At 40.1% G+C, this 27,940-nt stretch overlaps 1 protein-coding gene across 5 annotated transcripts in view; it reads right to left on the reverse strand.

Moving 5' to 3' along the window:
* PTPN2 (protein tyrosine phosphatase non-receptor type 2) overlaps positions 1-27,940 on the reverse strand; it is a 116,920-nt gene that overhangs the window by 40,717 nt on the left and 48,263 nt on the right. For 4 of the 5 annotated variants that reach the window (XM_012472519.2, XM_064379451.1, XM_012472518.2 and 1 more), the window contains exons 3-5: positions 15,903-16,003; positions 11,636-11,734; positions 5,178-5,312 (exon numbers count right to left, since the gene is read on the reverse strand). In XM_012472519.2, the coding sequence (XP_012327942.1) occupies positions 5,178-5,312; positions 11,636-11,734; positions 15,903-16,003 (335 nt within the window). The remainder of the gene's footprint in view (positions 1-5,177; positions 5,313-11,635; positions 11,735-15,902; positions 16,004-27,940) is intronic. The other variant, XM_064379452.1, reaches the window with a different exon arrangement.

Genomic DNA, 27,940 nt, shown 5'->3' on the forward strand with positions numbered 1-27,940 from the left:
CACTTTAGGTATGTATGGAAGGTACCAAGATTTTGTTTCTAAAAGACTTTCACTAAGTCCCAGTTTTATCATCTGTAAACAGGGTTAATACTACTACTTACCTTACAGAACTGTTATAAGGAATAAATGAAAATTAATGCGAAGTGCCTGCCATATCCCTGCACATGGTAAATGCTTAACAGATACTGGCTATTTTTAAAACAACTATACTTACTAATTGCCTTTATTGTGGCCCCTAGAAAGATCCAGTCAATTGTAAAACTCAACACATTTTCAACCTCTTCATTGGGTATTTCCTCTCTACACCTAAACAGTGACAAAGTCTGTCAACCCTATCTCCTAACCAGATGTCAAATCTGTACCTTCACTATCACTGCCTTAGTTGAGTCTCTCATCAATTTTTGCCAGGGTCAATATTTACTGACTGCAATTCATTGTGAAAGACAGACTGAACTCACCAGATCAGGAAGAGTGGCAGAAACAGCTAGGGGCAGGCTTGCATTCCAAGCAAGGAGAAAGCAATATGCAAAGGCACGCCACCTACTGCCACCAAGGAATTAATAACTTATTAGAGAAGTCTGTCTTTTAGCTTGTACAAATCCTGGGTACCCAAAGGAGGAGGTAGATGAGGAGGCAAGGACCAGGCTGAGCTGGGTCATGGTCTTGTGCACTGGACAGAGACTTTTTTGGTAACCAATGGAAGCCACAGAAGGATTCTTAGAGGGTGGAAAGATTGCCATCTGTGTTTTACAACAATCACTCAGGTACAATGTGCTTAAAAATGTACTCTGTGCAACGGCAAGGGAGTACCAAGGCAGCAGGTAATTTCCAACCCCTTGGAAGTTAAAAACCTCATGATGGAGTCAAGATTTATATATAGAGAAGTACTGAACAAGCCAATAGAACAGAAAAAGTGTTAAGAAGAATCACAGCTGTTAGGGATGAATGTGTCATAGATATATGTTAGGAGAGCCCTAAGTAAGAAGTAGGCCACAGGGGTTACTGAAGGACATGTAGGATATAAATAGGCAGAGAAGAGAAAGGACATTCTAGGTAGAATAAACTGTTTAAACTATTTTGAACCAAATCCCAGCTGAGCATCATAATAATCAGATTCATCTTGCTAATCTACAGGGACGGGAAAATAGAAGTCAGCCAGCATCTAACACTATTCCTGGAACTCACTAAACATAAAGCTGGCCAACATTACGGAAATAGTGAAGGGCAACTAAAAACAAAAAACTGAAAGACAAATAAGTATTCTAGATGACCCTATTTTTCAAAACCCCTTAAAACTGTCTCCATAGCTTAAGCCACAGGCCACTTTGAAAGCAGAGATGCAATGTCTTCGTTAAGGGGCAAGAGTTCAAACTTTTAGCTTTAAGTAAGTCACTGTAAAGGGCTCCCGGTATGTCAGTTTGCTGCTCCATTAGACTGGAGGAGGTACAGGACTTGCTGAGAACACAGCTTTACCTCTGGACTTGTTAACAGACCCAAGTCAGACTCCCTTAGAAGCAAACTAGTTCTCTGCACCCCAGGGACCTCAATAAAGACATAGATCTGCGGGCTGAGGTTGGCTATCAGCCCCTACTTCATCATCACTTTCTCTCATTCCCTTGGTTCTTTTTTTCTCTCTAAACTTATCCTTTTCAACTACCTCCCATTCCTATTGTCCCTTCCAATTCATCACTATTACAAAAAGGAAACTGATAAACTAAAAAAGTAATTGTGGCTCCCACATTATGTCTTAGATACTGTCATGATATTAACTCACTTGATTTTTAGAGGAATCCTGTGAAGTAGGTATGTTATTACCCTCATTTTACCTATGATAAAACAAACACTGTTTATCATTTATAGTAAAATAATGTGACCTAAGTCACTTAGCAAGAGTGGCAGAGTCAGGATTTAAACTTAGGCTATCTGATTCTAGAGTTTATCTACTTAGGCAAATGTAATTCTACCTTTCATACTGAAATGTTACTTTAGCCTTCTAAAGAATAAAGAATCCCTAGTTCTTATGAAAAATTATAAGGTAGAACACAAACAAATTCTTGCTATTATATATTACATTATGGTATGTTCTAAATAAACCCAGGCCAATAAAAAATCCAGGGATCATGTCATTATACCACACAGTTGCTAGCAACTAAAACACCATGGCTGGCCAACTCACATGATGGCCTCAACTCCAGAAAGATGCTTCAGAATCGATAATCTCTCTTTACAACAACTGGCATCTTTTCAAAACGACTTATCCCCATGTCAAAAGTTAGGAGATGGCCAGACGCGGTGGCTCATACCTATAACCCCACCAATTTGGGAGACTGAGGTGGGCAGATCACCTGAGGCCAGGAGTTCGAGATCAGCCTGGCCAACACAGCAAAACCCCAGCAGTACTAAAAATACGAAAAAACAATAGCCGGGTGTGGCATTGCACACCTGTAGTCCCAGCTAGCTACTTGGGAGGCTGAGACAGGAGAATCACTTGAACCCGGGAGGTGGAGGCTGCAATGAGCCAAGATCATGCCATTGCACTTCAGCCTGGGCAACAGAATGAAACTCTGTTTTAAAAAATAGAGGGGATCAGGAGAACTAATGAGTTCAGTCTGTCACTTATTAGCTAAGTAATCTATGGAAAAATTCCTATAACTTAATGGATTTAATATAACTATTATTTTTTATAATATAAAACATGGGGATAATAAGAATATTTACACTATTCACACTAACTGAAGACTATTGGCCAAATGATATATATGTGAAAGCATTTTGCAACCTGATAAAATACAAAAATCATTCTTTTCTATTATTATTTAAGGTATAATCAATTCTTAGTAAGGACTGTTTCAGAAATAGAGAAATACATCTATGCCCTTCATCTAAATCAATTTTAATGCCATAAGCAAATGAGTAATTACCTAGGCTAAATACCAAGAGAAGATGATTCAGAGTACTGTGAGAACCTTGTGAAAATACAGTTCTGTTTCTGGGAATAAGCAATGAGCTCATTAGCCACGTGTGGCAGCACACACCTGTAGTCCCAGCTACGCGGAAGGCTGAGACAGGAGAATCACTTAAACCCAGGAGGTGGAGGCTGCAATGAGCCAATGCCATTGCACTCCAGCCTAGGCATTCTGTTTCTGGGAATAAGCTCAGTCCAGCATCAAAGAGTTATTGATATATCTCAACGCAGTATAAGACACATGTCAATGGAAACAGTTGGGACAAAATAAATATACTAATGGGAATTTATAAATAAATCTAATAATTATCATTCCTAATTTTGAGCCTTTTTTTTTTTTGAGACAGAATCTCGCTGTGATGCCCAGCCTGGAGTGCAGTGGCACAACTGCAGCTTACTGCAACCTCCACCTCCCAGGTTCAATCGATTCTCCTGCTTCAGCCTGTCAAGAAGCTGGGATTACAGGTGCCTGCCACCACGCCCAGCTAATTTTTTTGCATTTTTAGTAGAGACAGGATTTCGCCATGTTGGTCAGGCTGGTCTTGAACCCCTGACCTCAGATGATCCACATGCCTCGGCCTCCCAAAGTGCTGGGATTACAGGTGTGAGCAACCGTGTCTGGCAATTTTGAGCCTTTTTAGGTGACTCCAGAGACTGCATAATAAGCTTAGTTATAGATGTCATGGGAAGCTGGACAGAAGGAAAACCAGAACCTAGGCCTTACACACACAGCATGCACCTGTGCTTACTCAAGTGCTTACTCAATGTAGCAAAAAACACAAGTGTTCCAAGGGATCAACCATAAAAGGAACTGCCACACATCTAAAAAGCATGTATATATAACCCTTCTCTTTAAAGCTTTTTTGTGCTGTTAATAATCACTTAATTTACTTAACGGCTAATTAAAACAGTATTTCACTTGTAGACTACATAAATTCCTAAAGTCATATTAGGCTAAACAATTTTCCTATTTTTGAGCTATCATAGTTTCTATTAACATCTCAGAATTACTCTTATTTCATATTTTCTAGCTTATTCTAATTATAACACAAAAAAGGCAAAAGAAGTAAATGGGAAAAGAGGAAGCAATGCCTTGATCAACACCTTGGCAACAGCAGGTTCATAACCCATTATGTGTATGTATCTCAACCAAGGCTCAAGGAACAGTTCATATGTTTCTGGGAAAGAAAAACGCAAGTAAGGCCTGGCACAGTGAATCATGACTGTAATCTCAACACTTTGGGAGGCCATACAAGGACTGCTTGAGCCCATGAATTTGAGACTAGCCTAGACAATAAGGCAAGACCCCATCTCTACAAAAAAAAAAAAAAATGTTAGGTGTAATGGCTCATGCCTGTAATCCCAGATACTCAGGTGGCTGAAGTGGGAGGACTGCTTAAGGCCAGGAGTTGGAGGCCACAGTGAGAGCTATGATCATGCCACTATACTCCAGCCTGGGTGGCAAAGCAAGACTGTCTCAAAAACCAACTAACCAAACAAACACCCAAGTAAATGTTCTTGAGACCACATGCTACATTTATACATGTATATGTACACGTATATATATGTGTGTGTGTGTATATATATATACACACACATATATCACACCATTATATGTATATGTGTATACATATATGTCACATCATTTTTTTCCCAACTCAATAAGGACAAATTTCTATGTTGTGAATCACTTAACAATAGTTTTCTAAGTTATTTTCTTGCCTGTCACAAATCCTGGGAGCTACTGCTTCCTGGGTATCTACTGAGGTCAGGTGCTCTGCATACACATCTTCATTTGACTTTCAGGACAGCCGTGGAGGGGAGGCATGGTAACCTCCATTTTACAGATCAAGGAAGGGCACAGAGAGAGTGGGGAACAAGTCTAAAGTACACCTCTACTAAGGAGGAGAGCTGGATTTGAATTCAGGTTTGCCAGATTCTAAAGCCCTCTCTATTAATCCCCACGTATTTCTATTAATTAATTTTAAATCCCCAAATATCAACCTCAACTTCGAAATTCTTAGTTTCTACTGTTTCTTCAGAGTCTTTAGAAAGCTACTACATGCAGGCACACAATCTAAAAACAAATGATTATGACTAGATACTACAGGTATTATCCAAATGCATGTGCTTATCAAACTTCAAATCTAATAATAAATAATTCTTTAAACCATCATATAAAGTCCAGACTTTTGGGCAAGAAAGGTCTTACATTGATATTTTCTAATTGTAGTAGATGTACTGTATAATACGACTTCACATCTTCTGACAAGAGCTTCACACTGAATCCTGTTTCTTTAAACAGCATCTCTTGGTCATCTGTTGGCCAGTACTGTGCACATTTAACCTAAATTTAGAAATATGTATAGGATTTTTTTTTTTAGTTTATAGATACCATGAAACCATGAAGTTAAAAAATGAAAACAAACCACACATGTACATGCTATATTTTTACAAGTACCCAAAACTATTAAGTCACTACTATATTCTATGCTTAACGTATTAGTAAGACTGAAATTTTATAGCTGGGCGCAGTGGCTCACACCTGTAACCCTAGTCTTTGGGAGGCTGAGGTAGGTGGATCACCAGAGGTCAGGAGTTTGAGACTAATCTGGCCAACATGGCAAAACCTTGTCTCTACTAAAAGTACAAAAATTAGCTGAGTGTGTTGGCGGGCACCTGTAATCCCAGCTACTCGGGAGGCTGAGGCAGAAGAACTGCTTGAACCTAGGAAGTAGAGGTTGCAGTGAGCAGAGATCACACCACTGCACTCCAGTCTGGGTGACAGACCAAGACTCATCTCGGGGAAAAGAAAAGAAAAAAGATTAAAATTTTATAAATAATTTTTTTTTTTTGAGATAGAATCTCGCTCTGTCACCCAGGTTGGAGTGCAATGGCATGATCTTGGCTCACTGCAACCTCTGCCTCCCAGGCTCAAGCAATTCTCCTGCCTCAGCCTCCCGAGTAGCTGGGATTACAGGCACCCACCAACACACTCAGCTATTTTTTGTATTTTTAGTAGAGATAGGGTTTCACCATGTTGGCCAGGCTGGTCTTAAAGCCTGACCTCAAGTGAGCCACCCACCTCAGCCTCCCAAAGTGGGAGGACTACAGGCATGAGCCACCACGTTTGGCCTTATAAAGCATAAGTATTCCTGTAACTTATAAACTAAAAAAGCCATAAATAGATATATTCATTAAATAAAAATTTATCATTTTTAAAGCATGATTACCTATGTTTTAACATCATAGGACATTCACTTTATGTTTCTAAAATTATCAAACCCTTGCAACAATTTTATCTTAAAATAAATGTTGCCGAAGAGGTTTTATTTTACAAGTATTTTCCATAAATGCCTATGAATCTGCTACTCAATATTCCATCTAGGGCCAGGCACATGTGACTCACGCCTATAATCCTAGCACTTTGGAAGGCTGAGGTGGATGTATCACTTAAGCCCAGGAGTTCGGCCTGGGCAACATGGTGAAATTCAGCCGGGGCAACATGATGAAATCTTGGATCTACGAAAAACGCAAAAAATAGCCGCGTATGGTGGCGCACTCCTGTAGTTCCAGCCATTCAGGAGTCTGAAGTGGGAGGATGACCTGAGCAAGGACAGCAGAGGCTGCGCCACTGCCCTACAGACTGGATGACAACACTGAGACCCAGTCTCAAAACAAACAAAAAAAATGACATCCAGAAATAACATTATGTATTTGCTTACTAAAATTAAAGTTGGGGAGAGAATGAGAAGATAAGCCCCTTTTACCTAGAGTAGCTACATTTGGCAGAACTACTGATAAGAAATTAAAATCTGTGACAATAAACACATCTTCCCAAATGCCAAAGTATGAAGCCAGCAGACTGAAGCAAGGTGAAATAATAATTTCACTAAGAAAAAAATACAAGAAAAAGTTATTTTTAAAAAATGGCCATTTCTCTTTTTCCAATTCACCAACAGCTACAAACAATAAAAATTCCTCCAAAACCAATAACTACTATGAATTAATTCTTTAAAAGGTGCTAAAAGATAAATAAATGATATAAGAAGCAAAAGAGTAGAAATAAGAATTAGAACAACTCAGAAACAAGGTGACAGAAGATAGAAAAGTTCAAATAATAGAACACATCATTTCAGAAATGAGGATTAAACTAGAAGGAAAAGAGGAATAAATATAGTAGATAATAATATCTTAAGAGGAAAAGAAAGATTTTTTTTTTAAAGGAGAGTCTTGCTCTGTAGCCTAGGTTGGAGTGCAGTGGGGTGACCTTGGCTCACTTCAGCCTCAAGCAGTACCCCAACCCCAGCTGGGACTCCAGGTGCATGCCACCATGCCTGGCTACTTTTTAGTACTTTTTGTAGAGGCAGGGTCTCACTTTGTTATCGAGGCTAGTTTCGAATTCCTGGGCTCAAGTGATCCTCCTGCCTCAGCCTCCTAAAGTGCTGGGATTATAGGTGGGGGCCTTCAAACTCGGCCAGAAAAAAAAAAATTTAGATAAAACAGAAAAAAAGAGAGAGATGGATGGGCGAGGTGGCTCACGCCTGTAATCTCAACACTTTGGGTGGCTGAGGTGGGCTGATGACAAGGTCAGGAGATAGAGACCATCCTGGCTAACACCATGAAACCCTATCTCTACTAATAATACAAAAATTAGCCAGGTGTGGCGGTGCACGCCTGTAGTCTCAGCTACTTGGGATGCTGAGGCAGGAAAATCCCCTGAACCCGGGAGGCGGAGGTTGCAGTGAGCCAAGATCACACCACTGCACTCCAGCCTGGGCGACAGAGTAAGACTTGGTCCCAATAAAAAAAAGAGAGATAACAGGATTAGAGAGAATGTGACAAATAAAATAGGCAAGGAAAATCCAACACATGTCTAATAGGAAGACTTAAAGAACACTAAAGCAAGCAAGGGAGCAGAACAAATACTAAGGACTGTAATTCAACAAATAATTCTTTTAAAAAAAGTATTTAAAAAATAAGAAAAAAGTATTTGAAGTCGAACACTCAAGAAGGCATCATGCACCAGGAAAAACTGACCCAGAATGACCGATCACTAAGACATATTTTTGCTAAAACTAGTATCAGAAAAGAAAAAAAAAGAATTATTTGGGTGGTGTAGGTAAAAAGAACAAGAGACTTATAAAGAAAATAAAAAAGATGTCCATTAGACTTTGGTAGAATACTAGAAGGAAATGGAAAATGTTTACGTTGTTCAAAGAATAGCACGTGAGCCAAGGATTTTATATCCTGGCAAACTGACTTTCAGATATTACGACAGCAAATGAACCATCACTGACGTAAAAAATCAGAGACGCTGGGTACGGTGGCTCATGCCTGTAATCCCAGCACTTTGAGAGGCCGAGGTGGGTGGATCACCTGAAGTTGGGAGCTCAAGACCAGTCTGACCTACATGGTGAAACTCTGTCTCTACCAAAAATACAAAAAATTAGCTGGGCATGGTGGCACATGCCTGTAATACCAGCTACTTGGGAGGCTGAGGCAGGAGAATTGCTTGAACCCAGGAGGCGAAGGGTGCAGTGAGGGGAGATTGCGCTATTGTACTCCAGCCCGGGCAACAAGAGTGAAACTCTGTCTCAAAAAAAAAAAAAAATTCAGAGACTATAATGCCCACAAGTCCCTCCTTAGGATCCACTAAAGAATGAGCTTTAGTCAGAATGACTGGAGAGAGAGCAACAAAGACTGTTGATGAATATTTAATAATACTTGTTTGTAGAACTAAGATTCTACAAGAGACGCAAGGGAGAGACTACAAGGTTGTAAAGTACAACTTAGAAACACCAGGAAGAGAATGAAAAAACATATCAAAAATTATAAACCATTTTCAGCCGGGCTCAGTGGCTCACATCTGTATCTCAGCACTTTGAGAGGCTGAGGCAAGCAGATCACAAGGTCAGGAGTTCAACATCAGCCTGGCCAAGATGGTGAAACCCCATCTCTACTAAAAATACAAAAAATCAGTGAGTGGTGGCATGTGCCTGTAATCCTAGCTACTCAGGAGGCTGAGGCGGAGAAGTGCTTAAACTCAGTAGGCAGAGGTTGCAGTGAGCCAAGATCACGCCACTGCACGCTAGCCTGGGCGACAGAGTGAGACTCCGTCTGAAAACAAAACAAAACAAACAAAAAACCATTTTCAGTAATTATTTTGGTAATAGATGATATCATGATTATGATTATGTTTTGTGTATGTGATATGGGAAGAAGGAAATGAGTCATTATAAGATAGTTTACATCTCTCATATCTTTGAGAAGCAGGATTCTTGGTATGAAAAAGGGAATAGCAGATATAAGATGGAAGGAGCTAGGCAACTGTTATAGTCCCAAATTTGAATTGTAAATATCATTATGAACTCTTCTGGTATGTTATCTTAATATACACATATTTTTCCTGAGCTTCTGTCCACTGAAAAATCATAAAAACAATGTCCAGTCCAATAGCAATACATATCCTTATTTTTGTTGTGTGAAATACTATTGCCCATTAAAAGAAACCAAAGCTCCTTAGAGAAATGGCTGGTTCCAGGTCTGGGTGGCAAGCTTGAGATGAGTCTGCAATACGCAGTCACTCCACAGAGCAAGGAAAAAAAAATTTTTTTTTTTTTTTTGAGACAGGGTCTCACTCTGTCACCCAGGCTTGAGTGCAGTGGCATGATCACAGATAACTGTAGCCTCAACCTCCTGGCCTCAAGCGATCCTCCTGCCTCAGTCTCCCAGGTAGCTGGAACTACAGGCACATGCCACCATGCCCAACTAATTTTTGTATTTTTTTGTAGAGACAGAGTTTCACCAAATTGCCCAGGCTCCTGGGCTCAAGTGATCCGCCTGACTCGGCTCCCCAAAGTGCTGAGATTACAGATGTGAGCCATCGCAACCAGCCAAGGAAACTATGAAAGGTTTGTTAAAAAAGACTTAGGGAGGGGTGAGGTGGCTCACAACTGTAATCCCAGCACTTCGGGAGGCCGAGGTGGGCAGATCACTTGAGGTCAGGAGTTTGAGACCAGCCTGGCCAACACAGTGAAACCGTCTCTACAAAAATACAAAAATTAGCCAGGCATGTGGTGGGTGCTTGTAATCCCACTTACTCAGAGGCTGCAGCAGGAGGATCGCTTGAACCCAGGAAGCAGAGGTTGCAGTGAGCTGAAATAATGCCACAGAGCAAGACTTTGTATCAAAAAAAAAAAAAGGATTCAGGACCCAAACTAAATAGATTGCTGTTAGCCAATGACAGGATAATTTGATCAAAAATAAGGAAAATAACTGCAAAGGAGTGAAATGAATCCAATATGTTTAAATCCATAATAAATCATCCTCTCCTGCCACTCTCCACCAGAAAAACTCCTAATTGGTCATCTGTTGAGGAGAGATGACCTCAATAGGGAATCAACGCGTTTTGGAAAATTGCTTTTAAGTGGTCCACTAGAATGGGAAGTTTCTTTTTATAGAATAAATATTCCAAAAAAACCGAAGAAGTAATGACAGAATTGAATTATCACCATCTTTAACCCCTAATGAATTAAGGAGCTGAGTACTGACCAATAATGGCTGTTAATGTAATAAAAAGAACAATAATCAGACATTATGGGTCTCTTGAGGAATAACACATTACCCACCACCTATGAAGTAATCATCCCCAAAATAATTAAACCTGACTCTTGTTAACCATCTAGGTCCAACCACCATAAACTTGATTTCTAAATTCTGGTGGCAGTGTTATCTTATTATAATTATACTCCAAAATAAGAGAAATAAAATGTGCAAATCATTTAGTCTGCAATGCTGCTCAAACTGACAATGTCATAATCCTTAACTTTTTTTTTTTATGGAGTCTCATTCTATTGCCCAGGGTGGAGTGCAGTGGTTATGAGATGGATTCTCACTCCGTCATCTAGGCTGGAGTGCAGTGGTGCAATCTTAGCTCACTGCAACCTCTGCCTCCCAGGTTCAAGTAGTTCTCCTGCCTCAGCCTCCCAAGTAGCTGGGATTACACCTGGCTAATTTTTGTATTTTTAGTAGAGATGGGGTTTCACCATGTTGGCCAGGCCGGTCTGGAACTCCTGACCTCAAGTGATCTGCCTGCCTCAACTTCCCAAAGTGCTGGGATTATAGGTGCGAGCCACTGTGTCCGGCCTAATCTTAAATGATACTGAAGATCAGGAAAAACCATTGTAAATGACTATGCTGACACTGCTGGAAATTCTGGCATGTCATTGCCACATCCTGATTAGAAGTGGATTAGGAAATTTTCATCATCATTAAAAACCAGCAATTATGAATGTAGAATAAAGTAAGAAATCTGAAGTAGAACAGTACAAGATCTTAAAGCTGGAAGAGACCTTACCGACAGTACTTCCTAGGCATTCTAAAGATCTAGTTATCACTGCTAGTCAGTATTTATTCCATTATACTACTATCTTGGAGATGAGAGGTCTGCAACTGTTATATAAATACTTAAGGGAAAAGGATACACGAGTTTTTCTGTCAGAAACACTTTGACCACCAGCCTTTAGCAACGAAAAGCATCTTTAGGCCCGATGTAACTCCTTAGCAATTAAAAGCCAAAACTAAGGCATATTGGCCTGAAAATGACAATCTTTACATGCTAATGATCACATACAGCATACTAAGTTGTAAATATTAACTATTACTCACCGATTCTTTCTCCACTGTGCGGTTCAGCATGACAACTGCTTTGGTCTTCTGCTGCCAAACCATAAGCCAGAAATGGCAGCATGTGTTAGGAAGTGGACCCTATGAGGAGAGAGGAGAGAGGACAGATGAGGGAAGGAGATAGAGCAAGGCTCTAGGAAGGCCTCATCAAGTCTGCTCCTGGCATGTTACAAGACAGACAGTGGATGGGCTTATAAGAAGTAAACCAGGACTTCCAATTCACCTGATTTCAAAAACAGGTCTGTGCCAGTTAGGATTTTTGGTTATAAATGATCAAAACTGACTTTTATTTTCTTAGGCAAAAAAGGAATTGTTTAAGGTATCAGGTGGCTTTCAGAGTTGAGGACTAGAGAGCCAAGCTTGGGTAGAAACCAAGGCACAGGCAAGGTCCTGCTCCAAAGAAAGTCAACCTGGGACACTGTTCTTGATACTGTCACTAATATCCCCTTGTTTTTGGTGGCACTGCCATATGAAGGTGGCTGTAGTACTGACATATAATCTATAGGCGAAGCAGAGACAAAAATCACAGTAGGAGTATCTGACTGATCATGTTCTAGCTGCAAAGAAGGTAGACAAAGGAAATTTCTGTTCTCTTCATTTTCTATAGCAGAAAGAGAAGACCTGCCTCCCACACATCATAGAAGATCCATGAGTAAAGAAGTCTGTACCATCAATGGCCAGCCAACCAACTTAAGTCAGATACAAAAAGATTTCTAGAAAAACTAGGAATCATTAAAGTACTTGAACCACAATGAAACCGTTAATCTACAAATGTACAGTATGTACGGCCTCAGTGGAAGAATACTGGACAGAGTTTAAAAAGGTCAATAGTCTATGTTACAACAATGCCATGGAGATAAAAGCAAAATATTTACATACTTCCAATTGCCTTCATATTTTAATGACAGCATAGGGTAAAAGAAAGGACTAAGAGATGAAAAGTCTATGCACAAATTTTAACTAGTTTTAAATGAGAAGGTTAAAATGAAATGTCGTTTTGCTATACCTAAAATAACTCTGAACATGCATTCAACTTACATGGAATGTGGTAGAGTGGTAATAGTTAGGAGCAGAGTCAAGAGTGGGGGCCAGGGCTACCCAGAGCTTCAGACCCACATGCAACAAGGGGGTTAAAGTGGTTCTAGACCACTTTAAAAAGCATCTTTTTTTGTTGTTTTTTTGAGATGGAGTCTCTGTCATCTGGGCTAGAGTACAGTGTTGTGATCTCAGTTTTCTGCAACCTCCTCCTCCCAGGTTCAAGCAAGTCTCCTGCCTCAGCCTCCCAAGGAACTGGGATTATAGGTAACCACCACCACACCTGGCTAACTTTTCTATTTTTAGTAGAGACGGGTTTTATCATGTTGGCCAGGTTAGTCTTGGAACCCCTGACCTCAAGTGACCCATCTGCCTCAGCCTCCCAAAGTGCTGGGATTACAGGTGTGAACAACAGTGTCCAGCCAACTAAAAGCATCTTTAGGCCTGGTATACTCCTTGATATACAGCAGATATTCAATAAATATTACTTAAATGAATAAACCAAGGTTAAGTTGTAAAAATGCTGAAAGTCTACTGAGGATCCTGACAAACTACAACCTACTATTTGAGAACGGTGTTTCTCTCACTCAACAGATTTTTCTATTACTTGATCTGCTTCCAAAACAAAACATACAGTCTAAAGGTAAAAACAGCAATGAGGAAATCCCTAGTAAAATGAATGCCCTTTTCTTTAATCTAAAAAAAAAAAAAAAACCAATGGATGTAGTAATTTGCTTGGTATGTACACACAATCACACCCCATGCCATTCCACTGGTGATTCTAAACTAAATAATAAACAGCAACACAGCTGCTATAGTATAAAGGAAACTGTTTGTTTGTTTTTCCAAGACAGAGTCTCACTCTATCACCCAGGTTGGAATGCAATAGCACGATCTCAGTTCACTGCAACCTCTGCCTCCCAGGTTCAAGCAACTCTCCCTGCCTCGGCCTCCTGAGTAGCTGGGATTACAGGCATGCACCACCATGCCAGGCTAATTTTTGTACTTTTAGTAGAGACGAGGTTTTACCCTGTTGGCCAGGCTGGTCTTGAACTCCTGACCTCAGGTGATCCGCCCACCTCCGCTTCCCAAAGTGCTGGGATTACAGGCATGAGCCACCGCGCCCTGCCACAGGTTTTTAAATCAGAGGGACAGAGATTCACATCTCAGCTCTTCCATTTACTAGCAATGCTACCAATTTTCTTTATCTGCAAAATAGACATAATAGACCAAGGAGCTGACTTTTAAAAAATACTAACTCATAAAACTCAGAAGAAAAAGATGTTTGAAATAATAATCTACAAAGGACAATCAGAAGAGCTTATTTCGCATCTCTAGGTTTCTGTATCCCCCATTCCAAACAACCTGCCAAGTACAAGGGTAAGAGCTAGACTGAGATGCAGACTTGGCTCTCGAACAGCTTGCAAAGGAGGCAAGGAGAAGTACTTGTATGACTAATGGACACAGTTAAGTACCATAAAATTATGGGTAAATTAAACCACCAGGTCTTAGGGAGCAGGAGAGGCTGGGAAGGAAACTACAGAAGAATCTCAAAAAAGGTCCTAATACAGAGGGGGAATGCAGAAGAATGGGAGGCAGCTGAGGTTGTAGTGAGCTGAGATCGCACCACTGCACTCCAGCCTGGGCAACAAGCATAAGGCAAAGTGCATGAAAATTTAGGACATATTTGGGAAAAGACAAATAGATCCGTGAGGTGGAAGTGGACGGATGTAGTCAGCAACTACACCACTAGAGTGACAGGGATGGTGGCAAGGGGAGACCTTAAAAAGCTGCTGCAATAGGACAAGTGTAATTGAAGAGAGCTCTGAAAAAGGGCAAGGGCAACAGAAGATCAGAAAGAACTTAGTAGATGATGAAGACAGTTTCAATCCCAATGAAAAAAATAGGAAGGCAGCTAGCTTGGTAAAAAAGATACAGAATGTGCAGATTTTGAAATCCAGTAAAAACATCCAATAGAAACCTGAAAAATATGTAGAGAAATTCAGGAGAGAAGAAAAATCCAGAGACAGGCTTCTGAGTTCTTGCATTAAATACGCAGGGCTCCTTCAGGACACACACAGCAATAAGAGTTTCAAAAACAATCACTAGGAGGCTGGGCGTGGTGGCTCAAGTCCGTAATCCCAGCACTTCAGGAGGCCAAGGCAGGCGGATCACCTGAGGTCGGGAGTTAAGAGACCAACCTGAGCAACATGGTGAAACCTTGTCTCTACTAAAAAATGAGAAATTAGCTGGGTGTGGTGGTGAGCACCTGTAATTCCAGCTACTCGGGAGGCTGAGGCAGAAGAATCACTTGAACTTGTGAGGCTGAGGTTGTAGTGAGCTGGGTGACAGAGTGAGACTGCCTCAAAAAAAAAAAAAAGGTTATTTAACGACTCTGGATCTCCTTAGATTCCTCATGTATAAAATAAAGGCAATACTATTTACCACAGAGGGTTGTCCTATAGTTTAAATTACACAAAGCATGTAAAAACAGTCATTCTGATTCAAGTTAGGTTTTCAAAAATCTAAATATTATGGTGTATCTTTTGAATACTTAAAAATCTTTAGGGTGAAATGACAGCATCGTTAATTAAGTCTTTATTGATGAATAAACAGTAGCTGCAGATACACAAAAATCTCTCCTATTATCTCAGAATGGAAGGAAAGTCATGGTTATACACGGATGTGGCTGATGTGCTCAGAGGCAATCGGGCAGAAGGCCAAAAGGAGCACAGGGCCTTACAGCTGGGCCTCTGGAGCACCTGGTCTCAGTACCCACACAGGTCCTCGGAAGACGACCAGAAACCATCTAGGGCTTGGCATAGTCTCTGAAGGGGGAGGAACAGAAGAGCCGTCCAGGACCTCTGGTTTCGCCACAGAGTATGGGAGGAGAAACAGAAGAAGCTAAGAAGAATTAGCAGAGCTCTGTGTCAGATACAATATGAGGAACACAATCTGCCCAAAGAACTGGCCTAAGCCATTTCATAAGAATTTTCCTTCACAGAACACATAATATCAAAAATAACTTGGCTTTTATCTTAAATACTCAAAGGTGCAAAACTTTATGATGTCCATAATTTATTACATCGCCAGAAAAAACTGAAATACCATTTCATTTCCAAAAGAAGTCAAGATATACTTTTACCTATGATTTAAAGCAGAACAACCACAAACACATCATTTTCAGGCATTTGCTTGGTATTGTACTACTTGCCTGTGTTAAGATGTAACTCCTTTGTGCCTCTTCTATGTCAACTAAGCTGGCATTAATATAATCATTCTCAGCATTTTGCAGTTTAACACGACTGTGATCATCTGAAAATAGAGAATGATAAACCACAACTGTCATTTCAAACTTATTGTTTTTTAAATCTCCATATTAATATTCTAGGTATTTATAAAAGGATAGAAGAATTAAGAAAAATAAATTAGCATCATAGGAGAGTTGAGACAAATCCTAAATTATTCTCTACTTTTTTGTGTGGAAGTATAAAATGTAATCTTGTTTGTTACTATAGTGCTGGAAGGGAAGTGCTTCTATTTGTAGCTGTTGTGACTTGAAAAAAATTGACTAGAGTGAAACATAGTAAAATGAATAAAGTACTTACCTTCCTAAAAGTAAAAGGATAATTCAGATTCTTGGTACCTAAGAATTCATCAGTCTACCTACAAAATGATAACTAATCTCAAATAGATGAGACTAGATGTCCAAGGTAACTATATTTCACCCTATCCATTTCTCAAAAGATATTAATTCTACCATGTTTAAATAAATTTTAGCACTGAACTGTGTTTAGGTTAAATGCTGAAAATATTTAAAAACAGTTGGAATATTCCAACTGTATTCTTTAAAAGACCACTGAAGATACTTCACTACTTAGACTCTGTTAACAGTTCAGATATTTCTAGTTTTTAAAAGTAAAAATCTCATAGACTGCGAATTTACGCTAATTTGAATGTGAAATACAAAACATGACCTTATACATTTAGATGGGAAAGGAAGAGAAGTATGACACAAGGAGAAAAAGCCCATGCATAACAATAGAATTAACTCAGAATCTTCAACATACAACTGCTGGATGCATATCACTGAATTGTAAATTAAAAACATGGTGTCTGATGTTTAACTCTAGAGAATGCATACTATTAAAAAGTCCATCTCAAAGAAATCTATACTAAATAGCCAGTCTCTCCTTACTTTGAAACTAAAAAAAAAGTTTATATTATCTCCATATGAAAGAAAATGTTAAATGGCTTTAGTTTCACACATCAATTTATCTGAGATGTTTCTGCTGGACTGAACCCAAGACCTCTGTAAATATTACATGTCATTTGCCAACAGGAAAACTAAGATCTTGTTATAGTAAATCACACATACTAGTGTTCTCGGAAAGATGATGTCAACAAGCACTTTTTCTAAAGTCAATTTTTTTTAACAGTTTAATCACCCTTTAACTGTTATATTATGTGAAATAATACAATGGTCAGCAATCTAATTAAAATAAGACCACATAACTCCTAGACAACATACCAAAAAAATAATGCCTGGTTTTAAAATACTACACAATTTTAAAATTAAAGTTCCACTAAAATATCACACCAAAGGAATGTATTTCCTCATGTTGTAATCACAGAAAGAACACAAACCACAGGCTACTCATATCTATTGCACAACTGAAAACAGCTATTTGGCTAACATGCTGTAGGAATCCGTAAAACCCGGGAAGGTCCACCTCACAGGGTGCTGGGAAGCCGGTTACCCCACATGGCACTATCCCACATCCTTGCCCGGCTATGGAGGAAGTAAAATTGAAGAAAGACCTTCAGCAGTTTGGCTTTAAGAGTATTTGATACCCCACCCTCAGGACTCTGAACTAAAATTCACTGCTCTTTTTTCTTCAGTCTGTAAAATATGCACCAGGTGTTACCTCAATGCTCTATAAGCACAGTAACCACACACCAGAAAAGCACAGATCCAGTTCTGGGAGGCAGTGAGGAGGAGGGTGCTACCTGCAGGGCACTGGGCCTGCAGGGCTCAGCCCCGGGCAGTGGCCTCGATTCCTGTCTAACATTAATTTATACAGAGTCAGCAGAAGCAAAGCAACAGTGAATTTTCTCAGGAAGTTTCTTTTTTTTTTTAATTTTGCTATCAGATAATAAATACTAAAAAAGAAAGGTAATCCTTGGGAAAACTCTATAGCTATTTAGAACTGGCTATAAATGTTGTTTGAGCCTATATTTTCTTCTCAAGGCTGATTAAAAACAAAACTCAAATACCTACATCACTAGATATTATTTTAATTCTTCTCTTCTATTAAGAATAATACATATGAAGGAAAAATGAAAAACAATTTTAAAAGAAAAAATCTTAAAGCAAAAAGGAGAAATAAAACTAATATAAATTAAAAATTAAGTTATTTTAAAAATTTTAAAAGATTAATACAGAATAAAAAGTATATATAACTTTTTGATTTAGAAGAGACTGTAGAGAAAAAACATAACTAAAACACATCGCTTTAAAATAACTATCGCAAAAGACTGTGAATATACACATTACAGGAAGTGAAACTATCAAAGCCTTTTTATGAGAAACTGCGTGTGACTTTATAACTTATATTCTTTAGTGAAGATAACAAAGAAGGGCACTGCCTATTCTCCAATTAAGAATCACAACACACAGTTTCGAGTTTGTGACAGCATATACAGGTTCCCTTAAAACTAAGTCACAGGTCTCTTTTCCCTGACCAGATACTATCAGCCAGCCCCAGATCTGTAAACTAACCACTAAAAACCAAACTTTTGACCTCTTAATGAGAAAACACAGAAAGGTACATCCTTTCTTCTCTTCCATAGGAACCTCTGAAATGAGATTATCACAACAGCAGCGTCTCATAACCTTTGGGCTATGTAAGTAAGTCCCAAAGCCCACAATACTTTACCATCAGCATTAAGTCTGGCTACCTCCCTCTTTCCAATCTTTTAAAGGATCCAGTAAAGGGAGAAAAATGAAGCTAGTTCAAACTCTTTTGCATGAGATACCACAAAAGCAACCAAACCACACTTCCACAGGAAATCTTATTTTTCAACCTCTACTAGCACCAGTAGCAGACCTATCAAGAAATACACTTTTTTTTTCTACAGGCATCATCTGCCTTAATTCTTGTCACTGAGTGAATGAAGAAATGCAATACCCAAATAGAACTGTGGGTTATAACTTGAATAAAAATTAAGCCAATTTCTGACAAGGAGTCCATTCACCTCCTACCCTTAAACAGCGTGTTTTCTGAGAAACAGCTCCACCTCTCAAGAAATGACTACTGCTAGCCATGGCTGTGCTGACAATACAGATTAGTTTCCTCTTTCAATACTGTCATCATAAGTTTCAAAAAAAAACAAAACCCACAGGTTTTACCAAATATATCGTTATTGTAAAGATATCTCCTTTTGGAAAGTTTTCTAGGTCAAACAGAGAGGAGGATTTGTATTCATTGTAACTGGTTACAATTCATCCTCAACAGGTTACATCCCAGCAAAGATTAAGAATCCTTAACTTACGGCCGGGTGCCGTGGCTCATGCCTGTAATCTTAGCACTTTGTGGGGGCGAGACGGGTGGATCACCTGAGGTCAGGAGTTCAAGACCAGCCTGGCCACCATGGTGAAACCCCGTCTCTACTAAAAGTACAAAAACTAGCTGGGCATGGTGGCAGGCGCCTGTAATCCCAGCTATTCAGGAGGCTAAGACAGGAGAATTGCTTGAACCTGGGAGGCGGAGGTTGCAGCGAGCCGAGATCACGCCTCTGCACTCCAGCCCAGGTCACAAGAACGAAACTCTGTCTCAAAAAAAAAAAAAAAAAAAAAAAAAATCCTTAATTTGCAAGTCAGGCAAGAAGATAACCAATTCTAATAGCATAGCGTGAACCAGTGACTTTTCCCCTTTAGATGTTCCCATTCTCAACTGAGGGTAATCAGTGTGTTTTCAAATAGTGATGTCCAAGAACTCAAAGCATTTTCTAGATATGTCAACTATCTTCCATTCTGCAAGTAAAAGAGTCGAAGAACAAATATTATGCATTCTCTCTCATAAATTGAGCAATGAGCCAAAAACAAAGCTGGCACGAAACACCAGGTCATCATATACTCCCTCATATTAATGAAGAATACAAACGTTGTACACATAGAATATTAACATTTCAATTGTTTGTGCTGCAAAGAAAATTCTACTTGATGAAAGATTTCTAACTGATCAAAAAACCAACCAGAACTACTGTCTAGAATCACTTGGTGTTTACGACATGTCAGGTTTGTGTGACACATGTCATTGGCTACCTCTCAGTCCTTACAGCTCTATGAAGTGGATATGAATATGAATCACACTCATCTGTCACTCAGGGAAGTCAAGTCACCAGTGTAACACACTAGAGCATAAAAATGAAACCTAGGTTTGTGCAATTTAAGAGATTACCTATTTCTCACATTCTGCATTCCATGTCTCCCTGATCCATCCAGTTGGTGCCTTTACCATCCTTTCCATACACCCTGAGTTCTTGCGGACATCACCTTCCACATTGCTCTCCATTCAGGTGTGATTTCCATCTCCTTTCTCACATAAACTCCACTTTCATGACGATGCAGTTCATGAGATATCTGCTGAATATTTTCAGCAATCATACACAATTTTTAGTCAACATATTTTAACTGACAGTAAGACAGTATTTGTTTGAAGCTTTTGAAAAGGAAAAAAGAAATTCTATTAAGCAGTGACTCTGAGCACTGATAAGTTATTGCACAAAATATTGTGGGAAGGAGCTTAAGCAGCTGCTGCCTGAATAGGCCTAGTGAGATCAGCAGGAAGGAGAAATTCCAGAAGGCACATCGTAAACAGGAATGAAAGGGAATGGTGTAGTGTGCAGGACTGTCAAATTCAGAAAGGCTCATGAGCTAAGTAGAGAGGTAGGTCCCAAACACATTAAAGGCAGACCCTGAAGGGCGTGTAGGCTGTGCTTACAGGCACAGGCTCTGGACAGGGTCCCAATGAAGTTATTTAAAGGACATTTTCATGAAAATAACTCCCAACAGCATGTAAGATGGACTGAACAAGGAGGAAGGCAAATTTATATACCAATACACTGAGAGCTTAATCAAGAGGTGACGAGGCTTGAATCAAGTAGTGGCAGTGGGAATGGAAAGAGTATTTCCAAGGCAGCACATATAGCCTTGTTAATAAAGTATACATTGTTTAGGAAACATTTGGTAAGTTCAACCTTTTCCAAACAATAGTTACTGTCATTGAAATCGTTTGTCTCTCTCAACCCATCATGATTTCAAGATCCTAAACTTGACCAGGACAATGTCACTAATTAAATTCTGATTCCACAAATCTCCTAATTGAAAAAGTCCTCTTTAACCTGTCCCCAAGAGTATGCGACAAAAAGAACACCCAAGAAGTGTCTTTACAAAAGAGGTAAAATTCATTAACGTAGTTTGGAAAATGGACATTTTTCCTCTTTGGCAGCTTGTATAAAATAAGGCATACTAATCTTCACTTTAAATTAATCAGTATCTCACCATTTTCTTTGAAACTCAGAATCTCTGCTTCTGGGAGAGGTAGAAGCTAAAAAAAAAATTGTGGATAGAAGACTTAGGGAAAAGAATTTCACTTTCTTTCTTTTCTTTTTCTTTTTTTGTTTTTGAGACACAGTCTCGCTCTGTCACCCAGGCTGGATGGAGTGCGGTGGTGCGATCTCGGCTTACTGCAGCCTCTGCCTCCTGGGTTCAAGCAATTCTCCTGCCTCAGCCTTCCATGTAGCTGGGATTAGAGACTCGTGCCACCATGCTTGGCTAATTTTTTTGTATTTTTAGTAGAGACAAGGTTTCACCATGTTGGCCAGGTTGGTTTCAAACTGCTGACCTCAAGTGATCCGCCTGCCTCAGCCTCCCAGGCATGAGCAACCACGCCCGGCCAAGAATTTTACTTTCATCACATCCAAAGACCCATGAGACACCACGCAAACAATGTGGACCAAATATCTATATTGGTGATATAGCAATAAACATAACTAAATAAAGTATATGAGTAATAAATGCTACGAAAAAAGGTTGGGATTCAGCCCTGGGGAGAAGGGCAGGTTACAACTCTAAACAGTGTGGTTAGAGTGGGCCTTGTGACTGCCCACCCAGGGTGGGTCACATGTAAGCACAGACGTGGAAGGGGTCAGTCTCGTCAGTCTTAAGGATATTGTAGTTAGCAAGCACAGAGAATGGCAAATGCCTTAAGTTGATACATACCTAACATGTCTGAGGGGCATGACGAATGTGGCTTGAGCCATCGGGACAAAAGGGAGAGGAGCAGTCTGCAGTTTAGGTTCGGAGCATCGAGAAATCTTGTACTGATTCATTTCTCTCACCTCCCAAATTTTACTATCAGGAAAAAAGGGCTGCAACTTTCCATTTTCTCAGAGTGCCTACCTAGTAGAGTGTCATAACAATTTAAGTCAGCAAGTATTCAAACACTGTTTATATGATGAATTTCAGAATATTTTCACATATTCAAATTGCTAAACCTGCTAAAATTTTGTCAGAATGACAAGTCACTATCAATCCATTCTGAAACGTAAGCAGGAAATAAAAAGGCGTTAACTGACTTTCTTAAGCGTAAACTAATTCAGCAAAAAGGAAAAGCGCAGAAGCCTCCAGTACAGGTATCTGAAATTCTGTGGTGCAGATGAAAAACATGGGTGAGGGGAGGTTTGAGGGATCTAAAGATGTGGATTCTGATCTCTGCTTTGGTTCTACCAACCTACATGATTTCAGACATAGCCACGATTTCCCAGAAAAGGGTGACTACTACTTGAGAAACATTATCAGCATCCCAGTCACTAATAGTCCTGTGATAAGGAGTGCTCTGGGGTCTGTTTTCTTGTCTGTCAAAATCAGTGGCTCAATTGGACCAGTCCTTCTTGATTATTTTCACTGACAGACCCTCTTTAATACCTTAAGAGGGTATTAAAGTATAAAATTCCTTGGTAATTCCTATTTTACCTTAAAAATTTACCGGAATTTCAAAATTCTACTTGATCATATGCCTGCATTTTAATCTACAAACAACCACACCCTCGCCCCAATCCTGAGTACAGCTGACCATCCTGGACTCTAGCATTCTCCCTGTACACTTCCGCAGCTCCCTCCACACTTCCCCAGCTCCCTCCGACCAGCGTAAATGCTCTAGGGCAGACCACCCCACCCAAGGTACTGTGGGTGGGGTGTAAGAGGGGTCTCTTAGGGCAAGATTCTGATCAGCTTCACTGGCAGAGGGCAGCAGTGGCACCCAGGCCTGGCCAGTAGCAGCCTTCTTGCCAGAGTTAAGCTCTTTGCAGCCAGGGACACTGTCGGGTTCACCACAGAGTCCCACTTCTGGCAATGTGCTGCCCAGGCCCCCAGTTCCAGAAAGCCATCAAATTCAGATGCGTGAAAAGACACTACTACAATCCGCAGACCTTATTCTGATTTCTCCAGTTCTATAGGCACTCATTTGCGTGTGTACAGTTCTATGCCATTTTACCACAAACGAATTCAGATGATCACCACAAGACATACCAATTCCATCAGCACAAAGGTCCTATGTGCCCCTTGGCAGGCACACTCTTCTCCATTCCACCCCTAATCACTAATCTGCTTTCCCTCTCAAGAATTATCATCATTTCAAGAATGTTATATACATGGAATCATATACTATGTCATCATTGAGGACTAGATTGTTTTCACCTGGCATAAGTCCTCTGAGAGCTATCCATGTTATTATATCAAGTTTCTTCCTTTGTATTGCTGAGTAGTACTGTGTGGCATGAATGTACCATAGTTAACCACTTGAAGAACATGGGGGTTGTTTCGAATCTGGAGCTACCACAAATAAAGCTGTTGTGAATATTCATGCAAACACTTTTGTGTGGACACATGACTGCATTTCTCTGGGATAAATACTCAGGAGTGCAAGTGCTGGGTAATGTCAGCTAAGTATACATTCCACTTTTTAAGAAACTGCTGAAACTGAAATTTTCCAGAGTGGCTGTACTACTCTACATTCCCACCAGCAGTACATGAGATCCAGCTTCTCTGCATTTTTAGGGTATTGTAATCTCTTTACTTGAGCTGTTTTAGTAGGTGTCTAGTGACATCCCACTACCATGATTTTAATTTGCATTTTCCTAATGGCTAATGAAGTTTTTTATATGTTCATATGCTTATCTGCCATCTGTGTCATATGTTTTGCCCATTTCCTAACTGAAGTTTTTGTTTCTTTTTAGTGTTACATTTTGAGAGCTCTATATATAGTCCAGATCTACGTTCTTGGTCTGATACATGGCTGACGTTTTCTCCCAGTCTGTAATCATCTTTTCATCCTCTTAACAGGGTGTTTTCAGGAGCAAAAGTTTTTTATTTTGATTTAGTATAATTTATTGATATTTTAAATGAATTGTGCTCTTGGTGTCATAGCTAAGACCTCTTCAGCAGGGCGCGGTGGCTCACACCTGTAATCCTAGCACTTTGGGAGGCTGGGGCAGGCGGATCACAAGGTCAGTAGATCAAGACCACCTGGCCAACATGGTGAAACTGTATCTCTAGTAAAAATACAAAAATTAGCTGGGTGTGGTGGCGCCTGCCTGTAATCCCAGCTACTTTGGAGGCTGAGGCACAAGAATCACTTGAACCCAGGAAGTGGAGGTTGCAGTGAGCTGAGATTGCACCACTGCACTCCAGCCTGGTGACAGAGCAAGAATCCGTCTCAAAAAAGTAAAAAAGAACTGGTGGCCAAATAGGAACAGCTCTGGAGTGCAGAGAACAACACAGAGGGTAAGTGATCACTGCATTCCCAAATGAGTTTTTACTGCCCACAGACCAGGAGATTCCTGGGCTGAAAAGTACCACAAGTTTCCAGCACAGCTGTTTCAGCCAGTACTGCAGGTCCCTGCAAAAAAACTCAGACAAATCCGGGCAGCGGTTTCAACAGGTGCCTGGAACACCTGGGATACAGAGCTGCTCATTCAACTGAAAAAAAGGGGGCTGAAACAGGGAGCCAGGTGATCTGGTTCAGCGGTTCCCACCCCTTGCAAACAGCAGCAATCTAAAACACTCTGGATTGAGACTTTCGCAACAAGCACAGGTGGACCTGGGACAGTCCAACTCTGTGGGGGGAAGGGCGTCAGCCATTACCAAGGCAGTCTACCACTACCGAGGCAGTCCATCATTACAAAGGTAATCCGTCTTTACTGAGGCACTACGCCATTAACAAGGCAGTCCGCCATTACTGAGGCAGACCACAATTACTGAGACAGTTCTAACAGGAAGTTCACACAGCATCTGGGCAGAGCCCACAGTAGCTCAGTAACGCCTCTGCTGGTAGACTGTGGCTAGACTACCACCTTGCTGGGCAGGGCATCTCTGAAAAAAGGCAGCAGCACATCAGGAACTTATAAATAAAGCCCCACTTTCCCCGGACAGAGCAACTGGGAAAAAAGGTGGTTAGGAGTTCCGCTGCAGCAGACTTAAATGTACCTGCCCAGAGGCTCTGAATGGAACAATGGAGATCCCAGTTCAGCACTTGAGCTCCAGAAGGGAGACTGTCTCCTCAAGCAGCTCCCTGACCCCAGTATATCCAAAGAGACACCTCATAAAGGAGAGCTCAGGCTGAAATCTGGCAGGTACCCTTCTGGGATAAAGATAACAGAAGAAGAAACTGGCAGCAACCCTTACTTGTTCTTCAGTCCCTGGGGGTGATCCCCAGGCAATCAGGGTCTGGAGTGGACCTCTAGCAGTCCTACAGCAGGGGGGCCTGACGGTTAGAAGGAAAACTAAAAAAGAGAAAGAAAGAACTTCATCATCAACAAAAAGGACGTCCACTCAGAGACCCCATCCGAAAGTCACCAATTACAAAGACCACAGGTAGATAAATCCACAAAGATGGGAAGAAACCAGCGCAAAAAGGATAAACACACCAAAAACCAGAATGCCTCTCCGCCTCCAAGGGATCACAACTCCTCACAAGCAAGGGAACAAAGCTGGATGGAGAATGAGTCTGATGAATTGAAAGAAACAGGCTTCATAAGGTGGGTAATAACAAACTTCTCTGAGCTAAAAGAACATGTTCTAACCCAATACAAAGGAACTAAGAACCTTGCAAAAAGGTTAGATGAAATGCTAACGAGAATAAACAGCTTAGAGAAGAATATAAATGACCTGATGTAGCTGAAAAACACACAAGAGAACTTGGCAAAGCATACACAAGTTTCAATAGCCGAATCAACCAAGCAGAAGAAAGGATATCAGAGACTGAAGATCAACTCAATGAAATAAAACAAGAAGGCAAGATTAGAGAAAAATGCATGAAAATAAATGAATAAAGCCTCCAAGAAATATGGGATTATGTGAAAAGACATAATCTACGTTTAATAGGTGTACCTGAATGTGACAGAGAGAATGAACCCAAGCTGGAAAATATTCTTCAGGATATTAACCAGGACTTCCCCAACCTAGCAAGGCAGGCCAACATTCAAGTCCAGGAAATACAGAGACCACCACAATGACATTCCTCAAGAACAGCAACCGCAAAGAACATAATCGTCAGATTCACCAGGTTTGAAATGAAGGAAAAAATGCTAAGGGCAGCCAGAGAGAAAAGCTGGGCTACTCACAAACAGAAGCCCATCACACTCACAGCAGATCTCTCGGCAGAAACCCTACAAGTCAGAAGACAGTAGGGGCCAATATTCAACATCCTTAAAGAAAAGAACTTTCAACCTAGAATTTCATATCCAGCCAAACTAAGCTTCATAAGAAAAGGAGAAATAAAATCCTTTACGAACAAGCAACTGCTGAGATTTTGTCACCACCAAGCCTGCCTTACAAGAGCTCCTGAAAGAAGCACTAAACATAGAAAGGAATAACCAGTACAAGCCACTACAAAAATGTACCAAATGGTAAAGAGCATCGAAACAATGAAGAAACTGTGCCAACTCAGGCAAAACAACTAGCTAGCATCAAAATGGCAGGATCAAATTCACACATAACAATATTAACCATAAGTGTAAATGGGCTAAATGCCCCAATCAAAAGACACAGACTGGCAAATTGGATAAAAAGTCAAAACTCATCAGGATGCCGTATTCAGGAAACCCATCTCACATGCAAGGACACACATATGCTCAAAATAAAGGGATGGAGGAAGATTTATCAAGCAAATGGAGAGCAAAAAAAAAAAGCAGGAATTGCAATCCTAGTCTCTGATAAAATAGACTTTGAACCAACAAAGATCAAAATGGACAAAGAAGGGCATGGCATAATGGTAAAAGGATCAATGCAACAAGAAGAGCTAACTATCCTAAATATATACACACCCAATACAGGAGCACCCAGATACATAAAGCAAGTTCTTATGACCTACAAAGAGACTTAGACTCCCATAAAATAATAGTGGGAGACTTCAACAATCCACTGTCAATATTAGACAGATAAACGAGACAGAAAATTAACAAGGATATACAGGACTTGAACTCAGATTGGGACCAAGCAAACCTAACAGACATCTATAGAACTCTCCACCCCAAATCCACAGCATATACATTCTTCTGAGCACCACATCACACCTACTCTAAAACTGACCACATAATTGGAAGTAAATCACTCCTCAGTAAATGCAAAAGAACGGATATCATAACAAACAGTCTCTCAGACCACAGTGCAATCAAATTAGAAATCAGGATTAAGAAACTAACTCAGAACCACACGACCTCATGGAAACTGAAAAAATGGCTCTTGAATGTTGACTGGATAAACAATGAAATGAAGGCAGAGATAAAGATGTTCTCCTAAACCAATGAGAACGAAGACACAATGTACCAGAATCTCTGGGATACATTTAAAGCAGTATCTAGAGAAAAAATTGTAGTAATAAATGCCCACATGAGAAGAAAGGAAAGATCTAAAATCTACACCCTAACATCAAAATTAAAAGAGCTAGAGGAGCAAAACCAAAAAAACTCAAAAGCTAGCAGCAGATAAGAAATAAACTAAGATCAGAGCAGAACTGAAGGAGATAGAGACAGAACTCTTCAAAAAAATCAATAAATCCAGGAGCTGGTTTTTTGAAAAGATAACAAAATAGGCCATTAGCCAGATTAATAAAAAAGAAAAGAGAGAAGAATCAAATAGATGCAATAAAAAATATTAAAGGGGATATCACCACAGATTCCACAGAAATA

Source organism: Aotus nancymaae, unplaced genomic scaffold (assembly GCF_030222135.1).
Source record: "Aotus nancymaae isolate 86718 unplaced genomic scaffold, 86718_ANA_hifiasm-v0.15.2.pri h1tg000020l, whole genome shotgun sequence".
NCBI lineage: Eukaryota > Metazoa > Chordata > Mammalia > Primates > Aotidae > Aotus > Aotus nancymaae.